At 30.5% G+C, this 21,231-nt stretch overlaps 1 protein-coding gene across 2 annotated transcripts in view; it reads right to left on the bottom strand.

The window, feature by feature from the left end:
- The window catches only part of LOC132950003 (uncharacterized), a 45,337-nt gene that overhangs the window by 12,764 nt on the left and 11,342 nt on the right, over window positions 1-21,231 (bottom strand). Inside the window, exons 2-5 of one of the 2 annotated variants that reach the window (XM_061021170.1) lie at window positions 15,626-17,352; window positions 7,004-7,410; window positions 3,440-3,560; window positions 3,162-3,278 (exon numbers count right to left, since the gene is read on the bottom strand). In XM_061021170.1, the coding sequence (XP_060877153.1) occupies window positions 3,162-3,278; window positions 3,440-3,560; window positions 7,004-7,410; window positions 15,626-16,930 (1,950 nt within the window). In that variant the 5' untranslated portion in view covers window positions 16,931-17,352. The remainder of the gene's footprint in view (window positions 1-3,161; window positions 3,279-3,439; window positions 3,561-7,003; window positions 7,411-15,625; window positions 17,353-21,231) is intronic. The other variant, XM_061021171.1, reaches the window with a different exon arrangement.

Below are 21,231 nucleotides of genomic sequence, written 5' to 3'. Positions count from 1 at the left end.
AGTAAGTTTACAGCGACAAATTTGAATAGCGCGCACATGTCACAAAAAACGGTTACACACACACAGTGCTAATACACATTAATCTTTATATAAAACGTCCACGACAAGGCCAATATTTCCAGTGGGTGACCCTCTTGCGGACGTTCGTACGCGCATATAACATTTGTATACTTTATATATATATACATATAGGTATAGGAATAAGTGCGCGTTTTCCCGGGCCGTGATTTCAACACGTTTTACATTCATCCAGAATACGAGCGCTATTATAACGATTCGATTGTTACACAACAATTTTTTATATATCATACTATAATAGGTACGATATTTTAATTAACATTATTTTTTTTAAGTGCAGGAAACAGTTTATTTTTTTTTTAACTTTTCCGGACAAAATTGAAACAAAAGCCGTATAGCTGGCTGATATTGGGTGAGTAATGAGTATTTTATATTATTTTGATGATCGACATAAGGTTACGATAATATATTTTGAACTCAATATTATGGTCTTTAAAGTTGTACAAGAGATGTACAGCAGCAGCTTGCAGATATTTTATGATAATATTAATTTCTAAACGTTGTGTATAATCGTTTTAACCGATAAGTATTCCAAAAAAAGTTTAATCAACCTAGTGCCAACAGTTAAAATAACAGTCATTTAATTCATTATTTTTATGTTATTATAAAAATAATATTTTAATCTTTTTTCAAATATAGTTATTGATTTGAACAATAAATTATATTATTATTTACATTAATAAAATAATTTTTATATACAAGTGTAATTGAAATAAATTAAATAATGTGGGCAGGTCCAACTTGCAAATTTTTAGCTGGAAAATCACGTTGCGTATAGCTTAAGATTCAAAAAGATATTGAGAAAAATAAAACCTTTCTAAATTGGCGCGTTCACTCGTGTAGAATATTATACGCGTCTTTCGTTCTTACTTTTTTTCGATATCTTAAATTTTTCGTAATATATTTTTTTTATGTCCTTTTGGGTTTATCATGATATTTATATAGATATTTGGATATATATTTATTAAGGTTATTTGTAACATATAAATATATAATACGATTGTATGAAGATAATTAACACGAAGAGCTTGTTACGAGAAAAGAAACAACTTTAAAACTCATTTTTAAATGAATATGTTGCACTATCAAAATATTACATAAAATATCAAACAACTACAATATAATATTTTAGTCAACAGGTTTTTAGTATCAACGGCTCTTTATCAGATTCGTTCTAAGACTACCGGAGAAATTTGGAAAATGACATAAGCAACTTATACATTACATTTTTTTTTCTGTTCTAATATGAATCAAAAATCAAACATTATTTACCTATTTATTATTTCAGAACAAAGCAGATTCACAGACGATAGATTCCTAAATCGCACTGCTCAAAATCCAAAACAAAGTCATACTACTGCACCGTATATATTTTATTTTGATTATATTATATAACGATTACAGAATTTAAAAAAAAGTATTTCGACAAGGGTGAGAGAGATTATACTCCTAAATCTCCTATCTATCTCCCCTTGACAGTTTGAGAACTGTATTTTAAGGGTACTATATGTGTATAAGTAATTCTCCAATTCAAAATGTGCACTGAGTATGGAGAACTCGTGATTGTCAGGAACACACAAAACTACAAAAGGATTTCTGGGCCGGCCATCGGTGAAAGGGGCCACCTAAAATAATAGCATATATGCGTCACGTCCGGCCGTTATCCACGTGTTTACAATTCCTATTACATATTTTGTATTACTTATATATTATATTAATAAATGACTAACAATGGTTTTATATTATGTGCATTAGTACAGGGATAATCCAGGAGGAGGGGGAACGGCATAAAGATACTTTCCAATTTTTTCGTTGAAATATATAATTGAATAGTATACATTCATGGTTTTATAAATATTATATTATATACCTAGGTAATTAGGTTCTCATTTGAAAAACAGAAGTTTTTATTGTCACAGGACATTCCTTAGGTAGTACAAAAAAATTCATGAATTTGAAAATATGGTCTATGTCCTATAAGTATATTTAAAAATTCCAAAAATCATAATTTGAATAAATTCATTATTAATGGGAGAAAAAATGGGGGTGAGCTTGTTGTGTGAACCACCCTGTATATTATATGGATAAAATCGATCATAAAAAAAACAATATTGTTCGTTTTACTATCCGTAATAACTTATAACGACTTTATATTTATTTATTTTTTCGTGTGCGCGTATGATTGTCATATCAATATATTATATGTATGGTTATTGTCATGCGTAGCATTAAATTTGTATGCGAACAATAATATTATAACAATATAATATGTATCTGTAACGTGTACCTATATAGTAGGTATATATATATTTTATATAAATTATACAATATAGTTTCTGTCGTAGAACATGCATATTTATGTGGGTGGGTTCTTAACGTTTATATGTTATTGTTTTGTATTACATTATACCGAATATTATTACAACGGACATTAATTTATGTATATATTGTAGTACACGACGTAGGCGCCAGTCATCGCGAGTAGGTCCTACTCTATAGCGAGTTCGCAGGGATATGTGAGGCACCATTTTAGAAATATTTTATAATATTATAATTTATAACACTATTCTAATTAAATCGTTTAGTTTTCATTCAAATCATATCGAATATGGCAATCTTATTGATTCAAAAATAAGAGTAAAACATGTACTATATAATAGGTATACGTATTTTGACTTTTAAAATAAAATACATTATAATTAATGCATAATAAAGGCTGAACTAGTTACGTATATATACGGTGTAAATATCAAAAAATATTTTTTTATAAAGCAAATTAATTTAGCGGAATTCAATGGAAACAATAATTTTTAAAGTAATAACAAAAGTTTGAAAAATATATATTATAATAATTAGGTATGAAGAAATATATAGGCAATATTAAGATCAATTGATGTTTCATAAATTAACAACACAAGTTGTGGCAAAAGGTAAAATGTTTAGATTCAAAATGCAATGCATACTCTAAAGTCTTAACTAGGTATAGTTCTTCCTCCGCATTATAGTTCTTTAATTCATGCCAAATGCATCCATTTCCTAGTAGCACTCACCATCCACCACACATCTTCACCATCCTACCTTACCTTTTTCAACGATTTCGGATGAAAATATGATCTTTTCCGCCTAACTCGACGTATCGTATTCACACGTTTATTCGATAACTGATTAATTACTTTGACAAAACTATGCCTGCGGAACATCTGTAAAAACGTGTGTGTTGGGCGTTTATTTATTTATTTTGCGAAGAATCGAAATAATTCCAGTTTTACATGTTTACAGTTGCAGTTACAGTTCTGCATCCGTTAGTTTCATCTAAAAGAAGGAAGACGTAAATTGTTTCGGGGGAAGAAAATAAACTTACGGAATCGGGTTCGCTAGTGACTGTTAATGTAGAGTTATTGTTGTATATGTCTGGGCATGAGGACGCTTTCATAGAATTTTTTTGGATGTTCAATATTGCTCCTTTGTACATCACGGAGCTCCTGAAACACAAAATATGTAATTCACATATTTTATAACGCTGTGTATTTATATCATAATTATTTAAACAAATCATGAAATACGGTATAGTCTATACGATGTACAACAACGAAAATACAATATTTTACTCATGTTATATCGTTATATGGGACGTGATTTATCATTATTATTATTATTATTATTATTACCTATGATATATTTATCGTTCATTAGTGGGATAGGGGTGGTTGGTGAAATTTATTTTAACTGCTGTCAATACGAATTACAATATGTACGTACTACGTAGAGTACAACTATAAGACACTGTTATATATTATAGGCATCTAAGAGTTAATATTATTTTATTGTTTTTATTTTTTTGAAAACAATAACGTAAACAACACGCATGTTGTTATAAAACCAATTAACAATAGCTTTTTCACTTAGAATATAAAAATATAAATTGTGTGAAAGAAATTTTCCCTACTATACCATCTCTAAAATATCAACTCGGTTATATAAATCTAATAATAATATTATATTCCCGCCATTCTCATTTTGACACATTAAATCATGAAAATAGTATTTAATCCGTTAGGAGTTTGATATATTATACACAATAATTCGATTTATGTGTATATTCACATTTACGGGCATTCATAAATTACATAACGTGCATGGGATTTTGCCAAAATTTACGGTACATAATTTATGAATGGTCTCTAATCTAAATTAATATTTTAACACGCTTAATGCTGCAATGGTTAAAAACTAATAGATCATACATAAAACGTACATCCTATTAAGCTACATTATACATATTTAATAGTTGATAGTTATAGACCATTAAACATTCTTTGATGAAACACTGCTTTAAAATGCATAGTCGTTTTTTACTTATCGACTTTAATGGGTAAATTATTGAAACCCATACAGAGGATAAATATTTATTTTGATACAAGTTATACTGATAATAGTTGATGATGAAAATATTATATGGTTTAGCAGGAATAATTATAATAGGTTTTAAATATTTACTTTATTTTATATTGGCATTCAATTTATATACTGACAATTAAAAACTTAAAATAACTTGTAAGGAACTATTTTATTTAAAATCAATTAGGTATATACAAAACGAGTGTAAAAATAAAGTGCCTTAAGTTATTGTAACTGATAACTTATCTAGTGTCTTATAAAAAATTCTGAAATAAATTAAGTATTTTTTTTATTATTTTGAAAAATTGACTGCTGCGAATACATTTTTAAAATTTTGTATAATATTATAATGTTTATTGATAAACATAATATAATTTGTAGTAGTTTGTAAAATTTATAATTTTTAATTAAAAATACATAAAAAATAATAAGAAATTTATGAGTATGGTATGTTATTGTATATTGCTAAAAAAATATTTTATTTTATTTTCTGAGTTCTTAGGTATCGGGAATCTAGGTACAAAGTTGTACAACGTTGAATACTATACAATGCATAAAAATGAAAAAAGGACGATTCGTTACAGTGATAAATTAAAGTAGGTTATAGGTTTGTAATATTTGTATTATCATTAATCGATTAATCATACATACAATAATAGGTATAGCTAATATAGACGAATAGTATACAAGTATAAAAAATACTTTCAAATAATGCGAAGCATATTGGGACAGTGGACGCGATGAGGATAAAAACGATAAGGTGAAAACAACCTTATATTGTATGTATATTATGTTGGGCTGTTATATAGAATACATACATTGAAACTTCCATATAACGAACTTCTCTAGATAATACGAATTTTTTGTATGCCAAATGAGACCTCGTAATATAGAAGTTTCAATGTGTATACATTATGTACATTATAGATTCTTATATTATTTTTATTAAAAAAAATACATTAAAAATTAAAATACAATAGTATAGAGGAACAGAATGTTTATACTTCAAACACGTAAATATAATATCTTAATTCTGAGTGCCGAAATAGTCCATAAAACACACACACATACGTTATACGTTATACATATATACAAAGTTACAAAATGTATACAATACAATACATTATACATTGTTAAGTACATAATACAGCATTTTCCAAGACCCAAGTACCTATACAAGCATGCTTTCAGTTGTATTACAAATCATAAATATATCTACTGTTGGATTTTTAGATTTCGGTTGTATATACCTATATATTTAAAAAATATGATACTCTTAAAACACAATTTTGTTCTATATTCTTACAGAATTTGAATAAATCCACTCATTCAGGAATAAAAAAAAATCAGTTTCGATTTGATGTATCATTCAAACGTTTGATCTGTGATGCGTAACTACATACCAATTCGGTATATATCAAATATCATACGCACGACCGAGAATATATTATGCACGTCATGAAATGAAGGATTTTATAGTAAACTACAACGGTGAAGTTAATTTATTATACATAATTAATCCTTATTTTAAGTATTGAAATTAAGAATAACTTTTAAAAATAAATGAAAAACACAAATATGATTTTTATTGTGTGCGGTTTTTATTGGCGGTGGAACTGTGACAAATTTTTTAGGGAGGTAAAGTATAGAAAAAATGTTTTTCTGACGTATCTAAAAATATAGAATATAATGAGTCATTATATTATTAATGACACTCTTCTACCATAAAATAATTTGCCAATAATCAATCAATACATAAAACATTATATAGCTATATAGCTATCCTTGAAGTTTTCTAGAATTGTAAAATACTGAAAATATATCAATTTAATACTACCTATAGGCTATATTATAATAAGCAAAACTTTAAGTATATCTATTATAATATTTTAATAAATTTAATTAAATTTATTAATTATTAATTTTATTAATTTAATTAATAAATATTTTAATGTTAAATAAGTAATTACATAAAACACACGCAAATAAATTATATTTAAGCTTTAGCATATTGCTTAAAAAAAAAATGTGTTTTAATATTCAATAGTATATCATGCTTATAGCATGATGGGGACAAACTTTGAGCATAATATAAAATATCAGGGGGGAATCATCGCCAATGATTTTGTGCAATTATCATAATCTAACTTAACTATTTTATGAGGGTAGTTATACGTGTTTCGTATTATGTTTTACTATAATACATAATACGGATATGTATCTTCATATGTAGGTAAACAATAAGCCATTGTTGATTAGAATAGAAATAGTTCTTATTTCCTGCTCACAAGAATAATAGAATTTTAAAGTATCTAAGACTTTTCTAGGAAAAAAAAAATACATATAATATTTTGAGAAATTCAACTATAGAAGTTAAAATATTATGGAGTTTATCGGTTATTGAATAATAGTTATTTATATTTTACCGATCGGAGTATCATATATATCGTGCGTATTATTATTTATTAACGTTTATCATATTATTATACTGTCGATTGATTTACATGCAATGGATCGTACGACTGACCTGTGGTATGGTAAACTCTTCAAATAGCTGCTTTGAGTGGTGCTAAATTGTCTCTTCAACATCGAGTGATGTGCCTTGGGATGTCGTTCGGGGCTATTGTCAGCGGTATAAGTCTGTGGGGGTGAAATAGCCTGCGATTCTAGTGGAGATATAACGCCCGAACCCATTGAGTTTGACTTCTTCGATTGTTTTAGCTTCATCTTCATGACCAGCGGCGGCGAGTCAGACCGAAGCCCATTGCCTTTGTTGTAGACCGTCCGCGTATCTGACAGATCTTTGCCCACTGATGCATTGTTCATCTGGCTCACACTGCTACTCCGGCACAACAACAGGTTCGGATAGTTTTCTAGGATCAAGTTGAACAGTGTCTTGTTGGAACTTAACGACTCGAGTACCTCGAACGGAACCTGCGGAAAAACGTTGTCTGGTTATTATATTCACATAATATCATGATAACAATAAATTATTATGAGTCATATAATATGATAATACTAAATTATAATAGGTCAAATTATTTTTAAAAATAATATCAAAAGATGGCCCAGTCAATTTCTGAATAGGTAGCTTACATTTGAGGAAATTTGTTTTTTACAAAATTTGAACCATGACAAATACATTCAATATGCATATAGGTAGGATGTATGAATATCATATGTATAATATAAATAATACGATTTAGGTGATTCAACAGTAAGTATACAGTTATCCAACAAAAAACTAACCGTAAAAAAAGTCCAAGTCCCAGGCCCACTTCCAAAAAATTCTGCCTATTGAAATATTGATATTACGGCCAAGTCTGCTCTTTCATTAGTCAATAACCTTATTACACAAATACATTTATGTGCAACAAATCTCTTTTAATTTGATTGTTTATCACTTGGCAAGTTTCTGATTTTGTCGCTTTGGCGTTGTCAATGATTGAAATACATCACCCACTGATTAACCTTATTTGTAACTGGCCAAGTTATAAGCAATACAATTAAAAGAGATTTATTGCACATTAATGTACTTGGGGATTATGCATTTATGTCATTAGGATTATTAAGAGCAGACTTGACCACAATGTAGATATCTTTACTTTGATAGGCAGACTTTTTTGGGAGAGGTTCTGGTACCTGGCTCTTTTTTCGTGGTTAGGTTTTTGTTGGATAGCATTCTTTTTACTGGCTTTAGCATAGTGGGCGTCTTCTTGGGTTTTTATGAGGCACTAAAGGGATTATGCATGGTTTAGATTGTCTTCTCTAGTTCTCTTAGATTGTTTGGACCTCTGCTGAAGTGCTTCGGGATTGTTTTTATATTATTCTATGAATTTCACAAATTTAAGTAGTTATATTTCTCTCCAATATTTTGTAATTTAATATAAATATTATCATTAATATTAGAAAAATCTAATAAGTAATAAGTACATAAAAACGCAATAGAGTAAAAAAGTTTCTATTATTTTTGGCAAATTCAATAACAGTTGTAGTGTTATTATGGTACAGTTTCCTTGCAGCGTTGAACAGTGGAACAGCACGGCCGCGTCATGTCTGACCTATGTCCGGACTATAGAAGTGACGCCAGGCGCTGTAGGGGAGACGTACTTTCAATATCTTACTTGTACAATTTAATTGTGAATTTTTAACGGATGCATTTTTTGAATTATTATTATTATTTTGTATCAAATGATTTCATTTTAAAAATTGTATTTGGCTTTATTTATAATTTCAACTTTTTGGTGTATTTTTGATTGACTTACATATTATATTGTAATGTATTTTATATTTTTATAGCATACACTATTTTTAACATTAATTGTTAGGTTTTTGTTGGTGATATTTTATGTACCTATATGCCTATTATCGTATGCGTTCAGATAATTGTTATTATTAGAATTATAAAAATCAAATTTACATTCCCTAATATCTTTAACTAATGGCTGGGTTTCCAATCATCAAAACTAATAAAATATTTGGATTCAGCACCTTCATCTAAATGTACCTATGTATTTATGTACAATATTGAGGTTTTGTAAAATGTAATAAATATGCCCCAATTCTCCCAAAAGCGGTGCTAATTTTGAGAAAATTGCAATTTTTAAATTGTTATCTTTACTATTGCATATAAGACCTACCTTTGAGCCAAAATTCATGTTTCTACCTATACTCCCCGGGGTATAATTTTGATTATCAATGATTCATTCAGTCAGACAGTCATTAACAAAATGTCAAACCTTGAAGACTAATATTAAGCTTAATATTAAAGTCTCAATTTTTTACCATGTCCTAAGCTCTTAAGCTTAATCTATGTTTCAAATTTCAGAAGTCCATCTTGTGAGAAAACAGAGATATGAGAGTTAGACAAATTAGATGAATCCGTTCGTGTAAAGCTATACACTGTCACTGCTGGAAATTGGCCTACGCATTACCGTGAGTTCTTATACCACGAAAAGCGAATATAAAAAGCACACAGTTTTAAAGTCTTAGTGTCTTATTCGTTGACGAACTATATGTATAATGAAATAATGAATATACGGTTCGTATAGACTGTAGGTCATATTTTAAGACGATGAAATTGTCTAATATTTAGAATGGTAGAATTTTATCCTACCTGCATGGCTATACCTAATATAAATTCTTCTTTCCTAAGACGCATTGTCTAGTGTTTACATATTATCTTTGGTACTATTAATAGACGTTATGCTTTCAACACAATGATATATTATTATATTATACTAAAAACCATAAACTATATAGTTTTCTTGATTTTCTTTGTTTTTATCGCGAATTTTGCATCTGTATTCCTAACAAAAACAGTCTACTGTTAAACGACAAGGTATATAAAAATGTGCAGGTTATATGGACAGTGTCCAATATTATTTGAAGTACGCGATCGGTACCTACGCGAATGGTGAGAATTAAAAGAAGAAAAAAACAAAAATTGGCATCCGACGCTAAATAGAATGTCCGTAAATTATGTGCATGTAAACGCCGTTAGGAAAAATAAAACGATTTCAATTTCACGTTTAAATGCACCGCCAATACAAGGATAAACATTAAATGTATTGAAGAAAAGATATGCTAATTAGATTATATTATAAAATTTTAATAAATGTTATGTACACATCTTATAATTATAGCTCAAATCAATAAATGTTTTATAATCAAATATCATTATAGTCGGAAACGATTACATTGTGTAACACAATATTAATGAGTATTTAAATTAACTACCTACCTAGGTCCTAGGTACTACTATTTATAGCTGTGAATAAATAATACATTGAACGTGCAGTGACACGTAGAATATTATACTGTAATTTTTTTATAAGTTTATAACTATAATAATATAATAAATAGGTACTTATAAGTTATATTCACTATAACTCTATATACAATGTGTCCCGGGGGAGTGACCGACCGGCGTCATATTACGATGGTATACCATAAGTTATGAAAAAAACCCCTTTAAAGGAGAGGGTCTTACTATTTCATTTTTGTATTAGGTACTTTATTAATTTTATTACTTTCAAAAATGCTAGTTGTTGTCAATTTTGTTTTACTTCTTTTAATTTAATAAAAAGAATTTCTACATTTCTGGTTTAATTGTGTTCCTATGTTGATTGATATAACACTAAAAAAGCCTTTGATAGTTTTCGATAGCGGTTGAAGCGTTGTAAAGCGTCCTTTTTCCGTCCAGCGGTTGAAGCGTTGTAAAGCGCCTTTTTTCCGTCCAGCGGGTGGTAAAGTGGGAATCTCTAATAGTGCCGGGTGGTAAAGTGGAAATCCTAAAAAATGCCGAGTGGTAAAGTGGAAATCCCCAAAAGTGCTGCGCACTCATTTCACGCGCAACGCGCGTATACTCTGCACAGTCACTGAAATCTATACCACGGTCGTCGGTTCCTTACAAATTATAAACTTTTGGTTACATCTCATAATCATATTATAACCTCCATGCGTGACGCTTAAAATAAATAAAACTAAATAGCTTCTTTCATGAAATATATTGTTGTAGTATAATTATAGTCTAGTTGTTGCATAGATCCCTGCATTACATTTGCCGCTATCGATGAATTCAGAGGCGTGACAAAAAATAGTATGTGTGGCTCGTGTGGGAAGGTAATTTCACGCCCTTGCCACACAATATACTATAAAATTAAAAAAAAAATGTCGATAAAAATTTGAAAAGTTTTTAAGATACGTCAGAAAAATTGCGGTAGGTTCAGTTTTGTTTAATACAATGTTAAATTGCTTATCATTAAATAAACAAAAGAGTTAGAACCTAACCTAACCGTTGAATATACGTGGTAGAGAATATGTGTTATAATAAAAAATAATCTAACCAATATTATTTACGACATTCTGTGGGGCCTATATTATGAGACTTAAAATATATATTTTGAAAAATGTATATTTATATACAATATATTATATCAGTAAAACACATAAATTTATGCAAGAAGTACTTTTTATTAATAATGCATTTCTGTGTCCCTTTTTTAAGACGATAATAATATAATATTCGACAAGGGCGTAAACGATTCAAAACTGTAGGCATGAAAAACGCGTGGCGGAGGGACACCACTATATTAAGTATAATGTGGTCCATGAATTTTAAATGTAGCTTATTTATAAAATCTCATTTACCTGATTAACATAAAAGCCAGAGCGTCGACTCTGGAGGTGCAGATCGTGGCTCCCCCATGACCCACAGGCCATCAGCCCCACAAGCTATCTTCTAAAAGATTAATTTATTGTAAACGGTAAAATAAAAAAACAAGGTTCTACTTTGATAGCAATAGTCATTACCCAGGGAAATATTCGTCTTTTTTCGTACGTGTTACAGTCAAAGGCGCAGTGACGTTGTAGACTAGCCAATATTGTATATGCCTATATTTTACAAGACAATATCGTAAGTTCCTATAGGAATTAACTGAGGTAGTCAATGTTGATAAAAAACTTATATTTTATGATTATCACTTATAATATTTACATCCTTGACTAGGTAATGACTAATGAGTAATGACGTTAAAAACTAAAATGAGACATTGATGTTATTTAAATATATCAGTATATTATAGTCAACTGCTATTCACGAAGTGTTATTTTTTTTTCCACAAACCTCTAAGTGGGTATATTTTTATATGACTGTGTCTAGATACCCGGGTGCCCGTAAGTAATAAGAAAAAATGGTAAGAATGGTTATATGTCGGTTACCCTGTGGTTATGATGGTTACCAACTTGAGGTGGTGTTGCACAACAAGTCGGGGGATATTTTCGATATTTCTGTCCGAGCGCAGCGTAGCGAGAGAGTGGCCACGCGGGCATCACTGTAAATGCTTACGACTTTTTTTTCACGTTTGCCACCCTGTAGGACCTTTGCCGGGAATCGAATATATACATGGGCACCCGGGTACCTAGACACAGCTTTTTATATTATTATAATACATTTTAGGACAGGGATCCAACATATTCCGTAGGTACTTATGATATTTAAATTGTTCATTGATGTTAACTTTTAGAACTAACTTATAATCCACTAATGTAATGTATACATGTTTTGAGGAGAATTACGAGCTCGACCACATCGGGTAGTTTAGTTTAACTCTTACGGTTAATCCTATATAATGAAAACTCACTCTGCGAATATTTTACCATTTTCGTGACTTGCTTTTTAAGACTTTTTGCAGCATTTTGTCTATGATTCATTATTTATCCCTCACGTAAATCCAAACTTTTATAATAAATATTATAAACTATTATAAGAAAAATAATATTATGACATACAATTTCATTATCGCAGAGAACCCCGCGTGTTTTCAAGTTAATGACGTTCACTAGATAATCGCATGTAAAAATTACAATAATATGTTCTGGCATTTTCCTTATTACGTTACACAGTGCTAACTACTATAGTACCTATTTCCTATTTGTAAATACTGATATCAAGTGGTGTAGATTTATGATTCGCAGGTCTACGCAGACAAATTGCGTACAATCCAACACAGGCGCCCACCAACCGGTCTGGCCGGATCAGCAGTAATTAAATCATTCCTTGTATTATTTATTATAATAAAGTATAAGTTTATTAAATGTGTTTGTTCGCTTTATTATACTAAAACCATTATATTCAGGCTACTGCGTCATTGCCGATATATTTTACGAGATGATACTCAGAAATGTCAACTTATTGAAGAGTCATATTATTATGCCGTTCTTAAAACAAAGTTGTTCTTAAATGTAAAAATATAAAATATATGAATTTTAATGAACATTTGACTAGCTTATTGATTTTTTATACCCAACCTCAGCGTACTTTATCTGAATATTGTGACACCTATTAATTATCTTATTATACTATTTTACTATTATTAAAGCTCAAAGTTTATAAAATAATATGTTTTGAATTAGATACTACATAATACCAAAAATTGTTTATAAAAAAAAATTGTAACTGTATTTTCAATGTTTTTTTAATTGCCGTAAAAAACTTATAAAAATCCAATCTAGTATTACATTTTAAATCTTTTTGACAGGGAAATAAAAATGTTACTAACATAAAAAAAAGAGACAGTTTCAAATGAAAAAATAGTAAGCAACCTAATCTAACCTTACTTAGGTTAGGCTGGTAATTATAATACCATGTCTAGAAAACTGCTAATACAAATGTTTAGGGAAAATGTCGAGTCATAGAGACTATATGTATAGTATATATTTAGAGTCATCGCCGTTATTTATTTCTAAATTATGACAAAAAAACAAAATTAATTTTGCTGAAAACTAATGTTATGTTATCATTCCCGTTAAGCGGTTTTTTCATAATTGTGAATTATTAAAAAGAATTGGACATTTTCTACTTTAATTGCGCCCAAAATGTCATCTATATTAAATATGATACCAAGAATCAAGCATTCTCTATGCTCTAAAAAGTGTCATCAAACAAAAAAATCCACTCTGATCCTAAAATACCAATTTCATCCATCACTTTTTCGAAAACTTTTGACAACATAGTGCGTATTATGTAATATTGTATACATTTATTGATATTTCAATTTTATTAGTATCTATTTTTCTGTAAAACAGTTTCTACTTTTAAATTTTAATTATTTTTACTTTTAAATTTTAAAATATAATATTACCATCAGAAATTCTTTTTTATATAATGAAATTAATATTGGCATAATAGTTAGTTATAATTATTTTAAGTTAAGACCACTGGAATATATAAAAGAGTAATTCATCTATTTTAACATCAACAAACTCCAAAATTAAATTTTGTATTGAAAACTTGCGTTTGAAAATAAAATAAAACATAGCGATATGCCTATTGTAATTATGACAAAATGTCTAGGTAATATAATTTAGTTATTCAAATTTCGGAAAACCAAAAATAATAGACATTTTGTTTGGGGGTGGGGGGGATTATTTCCTGATTTACATTGTAATAATATTGTTCTATTTTATTTAGATGACCACGCAAATTATTGATACTTGTTAATCAAATACCTAAACCTACTTATTTATGTTGTAGTTGTGTCTTATATACACATTTAGAGCAAGTATTAATTATTTAGTCGAAACAGATTAATTAAATTTAAAGATTGCCATTAAAAACAGTTGCTCATTAAAAAAAATATTCCTGTTTCGTCACTGAACATAATTTAATTAAGAATTACTGTATACTTAGGTTTATATAGGTGTATATAATATATATATTATATACACCTACACAAAGTACCCATTTATTTCGAGTAATGTTTTTTAAAAATTAATTTTATTTTCACTTCATGTCAGGTATTTATATATACGTGTATATAAAAACGATTTACAAAAGAATTATTCTTTGGAGGACCCCTAACTTGGTATAATGATAACTTCTAAATGTATATCATAATTCCTAACTCGTTGCTTCCGGTTATTAATATAGCTTTGATTCGTCTAACATGTCTACAAGTATAATAGGTACTCAAGACGTAAGAAAATCACAACAAATTGTTTAAAAACATCTGCAGTTGCTTTATAAGTATTGTATAGGTACAATACAATTCATCACCCACCTAAGAGTTTAATACCTACTAATTTCAATTGTTTATTTTTACAATGATTAACTTTACTTTTAATTGTTTTGTTGATAATATAATAATATAATATGTCAATAGCCGGAACAATTATACACATTAAATTAATACAAATATAAGTTTACGTACGTCATAGCTGTCATAACAATGAATGTACATGTACGACATTCTACGACCTATTATACCGAGTTTTTTTTAGTTACAAAATATCGATTTATCTATATAATTTTAAATGTGGTTTCCACTTAAAATAAGATGGGATTTATTCTTTAAAGTATATATACTTAAGAGCTTCTTAATTCTAACGACATTAAGCTTACTGTCAAAATGATCTTCTTCAACGAGTTACACCATTCTTATTGCCGTACACTATGGTATGTCTATATAATAATGCGAATTTTTTCCAATTATGTGTATGTATGATTACTAACAACGTTTAAAGTGAATATAATTTATCAGAAACTCGAAGATTGAAATCCGAGTTGAAGTTAATGCATTTTTGGCGAATAAGTGATATGAGTGAGGTTAAGGCATGACGGGATCATTAAAAAAATGTATAAACTCACTTTTTCATTGTGCTTGAGGTATGTAGGTAAGTTGATGACCGACCGGAAACAAGTGTTGTCGTCGGGTAGCCGGCGCACACCGTCGGTCATTGGACTGCGGACGGTGGTGGTGACACCAGTCAGCCTGTACTCGGCGCACTGAGCTTCTTTCACCATGCGCCTGTATTGCTCGACTCCTGGATACTGCATGAGTGCGTCTACATCCGGTTCGGACGCGATCAGATCGATTCCCTTAGTCCGTCCAGTGGATGGAGTAGCTATTTCATTCTCGACACCTACCACCGGGCAGTGATCGACGATGGACTCCTCGGTGTCGGTCCAGGGTTTGGCGGTGACGGCTCCGGAGTGCCCACTGGTGACCGCTGGTTTCTTCTGTTCAGCAATCAGCCAGTCGGGGTCTCGCATCAAAGCACCACACACGCAAAAGTTGAAAAACGTGCCAGCTAACAGAAGTACGGTGCCCCGCCAGCCGTACTCCTCGATCGAGTATTGGGTCATTGGTGCATATAGAAACGTGCCGATCCCGGTGCCACACGCGCCCAGCCCGGTGGCTAGGGTGCGCTTCTTGTCAAACCAGTACGCGATGCTGACGACGGCTGTAACGTAGCATAGGCACAAGCCTAACCCAGAAAGGAATCCGAAAGTGAAGAACACCATCTCGATCGAATCGGCGAACGACGATATGATGAATCCCAGGCCTGAAATTACACCTCCCAGGATGGTCATCTTCCGACACCCAAACTTGTCGACCAGTGCGCTTCCCACCGGGCCCAGGATCAGAGGCACGGCCATGAACAGGCTACCGATCCACGCCGTCTTGGACTTGCTCTCTTGGAACTCCTTGAGGAACTCGATGTATAGTAACCCGAACGAGAAGCTGATGCCATCCGAGATGAGGCAGATCATCAGTGAAGCAAATACCACCATCCAGCCCCAGCCGCCATCTGGTATTTTAGGCTTACGAGTCATAGTTGCTGTCGATGCACCGTCATCGTCGTCGTCCGCGTCCGCTTCGTTGTCGTTCACCTCATCCACCCCCCCGTACCGGACGCCCCCATACGGCACAGACTCCACCTGGACCGATACTCGCTTTACAGTGCACGGCTGGTCGCTAGCAGTCACCCGTTCCCGGCACAGCTTTTTGAGAAAGTCGTCCAGATAGTCGTCGTACTCTTCGCCACCCCCGGGAGAGCCACAGTCATCGTCGTCGTCGTCATTTCCGGTCGCAGTTGTCGCCGCCACCGCCGCCTCCGTCTCCGTCTTCGCCACCGCCGCCGGGTCGCGTCCATCGTCGTCCGCTTCCATAAATCCACAAGAGACGATTGGATCGCAATTCGACTAGTGCGAGTGGTGGTGGTGGTCGTGGTCGTGGTCGTGGTCGTAGTCGTAGTTTTACGATTCCGGCTACAACCGTGGTTCCAGAAATAATCTGTTGCGTTCCATCGTGGTAAAATACTAAAATAGCGCAATCCGATTACTCAGTGAAGACAGTGGTGCAGTCAGTAGCCGTGGCAGTATCACTTCAAAGTCGATAACTCGCAACCAAGTCCTACCCGTCGGCCAATTGCATGTCGTCACGGTATATATCCACTCAGTAGAACGTCTTGTGGTTGTCGTCTCAACGTGGTTCATCAATGACCGGCTTTTTACCGAAAATTAGACAAACTAGAAGTCTGTTTATTGTTTATTAGCTGGTGATCGTACTCTGCAGACTCCACCGACGCATTCTGGAAAATAAAAACAAAAATGTATCAATTATTTTCACGTGTTTAAACATTCAATGCATATAGAAACATGTTGAAATATACTTAAACTTAGTATGGTGACATATAACATCTTAGTTTTCAATATACCGAGAGGTTTTAGTTACATACAAATGTTAAATGCTATTACAATAACCCACAGGGGGGGGGGAGTTTATTATAACTTTAACGATGTGTATGGGTTCGTGGTATAAATAGCTTACAATTATTAATATAAATATTTAGAAATTGTCATCGTGTGCATAAAGTAATAATACATTGTGATCCAATTATCAAATGTTAAAAAATTAAATTTTTCATACATAAGTTTAGATGATGATTGTCAAGAAAAAAAAATTAATTAATAATAATAATATACATATACGTAATAGTAAAAAGTTCATTCGAATAATATTTTTTGAATAACAACAAAATAATAACTAAGGCTGTTGAAATAAAGAATTTTATTTTTCGTTTAAAAATCCAATTTGAACTTAAAATTACTAAAGAAAAAATTGTCTATACCTATATTTTTAAATTTTTTGATATTTCTTAACCGTCATAACAACATCTTATTAGTTATTAGGGACCTTGTTTTTAATTTTTAAGCTTTTTACTCTACGACAAAATGTTTTGAAATTCATATCATGTTTATTTTTTTTCTACATTGAATACCAATAAAGAAAACAATCCGTTTTAGACAAAACTGGTTTTGCATACGAATTCCCAGTTATTTTATTTATTTTATTTTTACCAATTATTTTATAAAGTAGTGAGGATTGAATTACTTTTCACCCCTCGAGAGTATCAACAAAATTTAATTCTCTACCAAAAACCATCCACAAAGTTGAAAATGTTTAAATATATTTATTATTTATATTTGTAGTATTACCGAAGGTAAACTATATTTGTATTTTTTATTTTAAAAAGTTGCAATAAATAATAATAGAATTATCATAACGCAATATTTTTCTATGTACGTTAATGAGTTCAAATATTTGCAAGGTAATATTTAGGTAATTTTATGAAACACTACCTACTTAATTATTTAAACGAGGCAACTAGTATGAATATTTTTGGGTTGCACCTAGTACCTATTATATGATCCGATTTTCCAGTACTCAGAATCAAAATAAACCTATAAACTATAAATCGTTATAACCTATAAATCATTGGAAAAATGACATTATGACATTTTATAAGTGTTGTGTGATAGTATTCACGGTTAATTTATCACGGCTATATATTATATATACAATTATTATAATATTTTCAGCCATCGCATCCGTTGCAACGCGCGTCTTCGGCTTGAAGGTAGACTATAACCGGTTAACCTTACCAGCAGATTTAAGGTACACCAAAATTATGAACGAAAATAGGAATAATAATTTTTTATTTTACCATACAATTTATAAACATCGGTTTGTGTAAGATTAAATAAATACAAATAACGAATTTGCACGTTAGTCCGAAAAATATATATGCCGAAGGTCACCTTTTATTTATTTTTTATTTTCAAAATATTGCACACCATAGGTTTATTTATATTTATATAAATACGTCATAATCTTAAACATACATGTAATATTAATATATTATACATGTTTTATTTTAAATAATCGTTACCCGACAACACAACAGTATATTTATTTGTAAATGTCTATTTAATGTCCAATGTCGAACCCTAGTGATTTTAATGATCATATTATTATTATTATATATAACTTGTATGGTGAATAAGTGGCGCTTATAGAACAACAAATATTGATGAATTTCCGACTAGATTAAAGTCATCTGATATACTGGGTTATCTCAGTATGTATAATTTGCATCATTATAATAATATTTGTAATTACAAACAGGTGATATATTTAGATTTTAGATAGTTAAATAACATTTTGTAGGTACCTACATGATTAACTATGTTAAGTTGTTATTTAGATAATTATTATTTGATATAATTATTCGAAATAGCACATTAAAATAGATTACTATCGTTGATAAACAATTTGTTTTCAGTTATTTGATATGAAATAATACAAACATTTTTAACGAGCAATAGCGAGTACTGTAAGTGTGATATCAATAATTAATAACTAAATAACTATAGCCAATATTCATGTAACCTTAAATTATCGTAGAATATATAATTGATATTATACGTAATATTATATAAGATTTACAAATTATTAATTTTGGATACCTACTAACAACTACGGTTACTGTTGACATACATACAAACATTAAAAAAAATTTCATACAATCCACAATAAGTGGATGAGTATAACTATTAACCATTACGTAGTCCCATTACACCTGGTTAGCAAAAACATTAATACCTAATCAAAAGCAATAAAGAACGTACTAATCTCATTAATAAATGATAACAATTCTACATCACACAGGGATACAGGATGAGCTACTGTATTCAATTTCTCCTTCCCGTAAGGATAACTCATCTAAACGCGTTGACCTACTCTTTAGAAGTTAAAAATTACTTTACCGTCACTTTAATGTTGTTTATTACCGAAACCTTCCAGATTCACTCCCCGAAATTCTGAACATCCTCAATAAATTTCCACTACTATCAAATTCATAAACGCAGCCCAACTGCAAAACTAAATTTAAAATTAATATATCTCTTGTTATAAAGCCTATAGACAGTGTCATTAAAAGTTTATATTGCACTAAAACTGTAACATAACATTATTCGCCTAATGGTCCCATGCCACCGAGAGTTTAATAATAAATAGTGATAACATTTATATTTTAATCCAAACAATGCGATGTCTTTAAGCAGGAACCTATAATTCTATTTTAATGAAATTCATATTATGTCTATAGAATAAAAATGTATTGTGATTTATCATTTGACTAAGACAAGTAGTAACACATTTTACGATTTTAGTATACATTTTTCCGTTTTGCGCACAATAATAAAAATAAAAGCTAATAGGTACCCTAGTATAGTTGATGCTGTACCATGAATAAAAAAAAATTAGGCACATACAGTTATCAGCTTATCCCATTCCATTTTTTACATAATTATAATAATTGAATGGATCAGTATAAAGTTGCAATTACTATTATATATACGAATAAAGTGAATTTGGCTAACATTCGACGTTTCGCATTATTTCAAATAATACGCGTTCGTCATAACTCATGGTGTCTGTAATCAATACGTTTAAGCTTTATGTATAGCTTATGGGGATAATATTATGCACATAAAATATTATGTATAAATATTTATACCAACGTTTCGTTACCTAATTACAATTATTTAAATTTAAATACCATAAATTATTATTTTAATTGTTAATTATTCTAAGTGATTAAATTAATAGACCAAAGTGCTTAACCATTCGCCACACTAATGATAATATTATAATATATACAAATATAGGTACGTATGTTATATAATTTATAATGCAATGTAACAACGACAAGTACAAAGTTTATTATGTTATGTTTATAATTGACGTACCTAGTAACGCGTGGTATAATACGACTATATTCCGTCATAGGTGATTTTAATGATATAATATTATGATAAAAAAAAACTAGACCGAACACTATAATAATATTGATTTTAATGCGATAGATTTTCCTGTAATATTACCTATGCAATAAGATAGGTCTGTTCCGAATCCTGAAGAACCTATGTACTAATAAACTAGATACCTACATAAACATATATTATTCCTACTCATAAATGTTACCAGCCCCCGATTTACCAGAAGAAACAGCAGGGATTCAATTCGGTGTACAACAGAAATAATATCGATGAAAACCGTTATGATGTGAGATGTGAATTATTGAGAGTCGGACACAAAAGATTTAACGGGTTATAGAGGACATAAA

This window comes from Metopolophium dirhodum, chromosome 8 (genome assembly GCF_019925205.1).
Source record: "Metopolophium dirhodum isolate CAU chromosome 8, ASM1992520v1, whole genome shotgun sequence".
Classification (NCBI taxonomy): Eukaryota; Metazoa; Arthropoda; class Insecta; order Hemiptera; family Aphididae; genus Metopolophium; species Metopolophium dirhodum.
The sequence above is the reverse complement of the archived record's forward strand: the minus strand, read 5'-3'. Positions and strand labels throughout refer to the sequence as shown.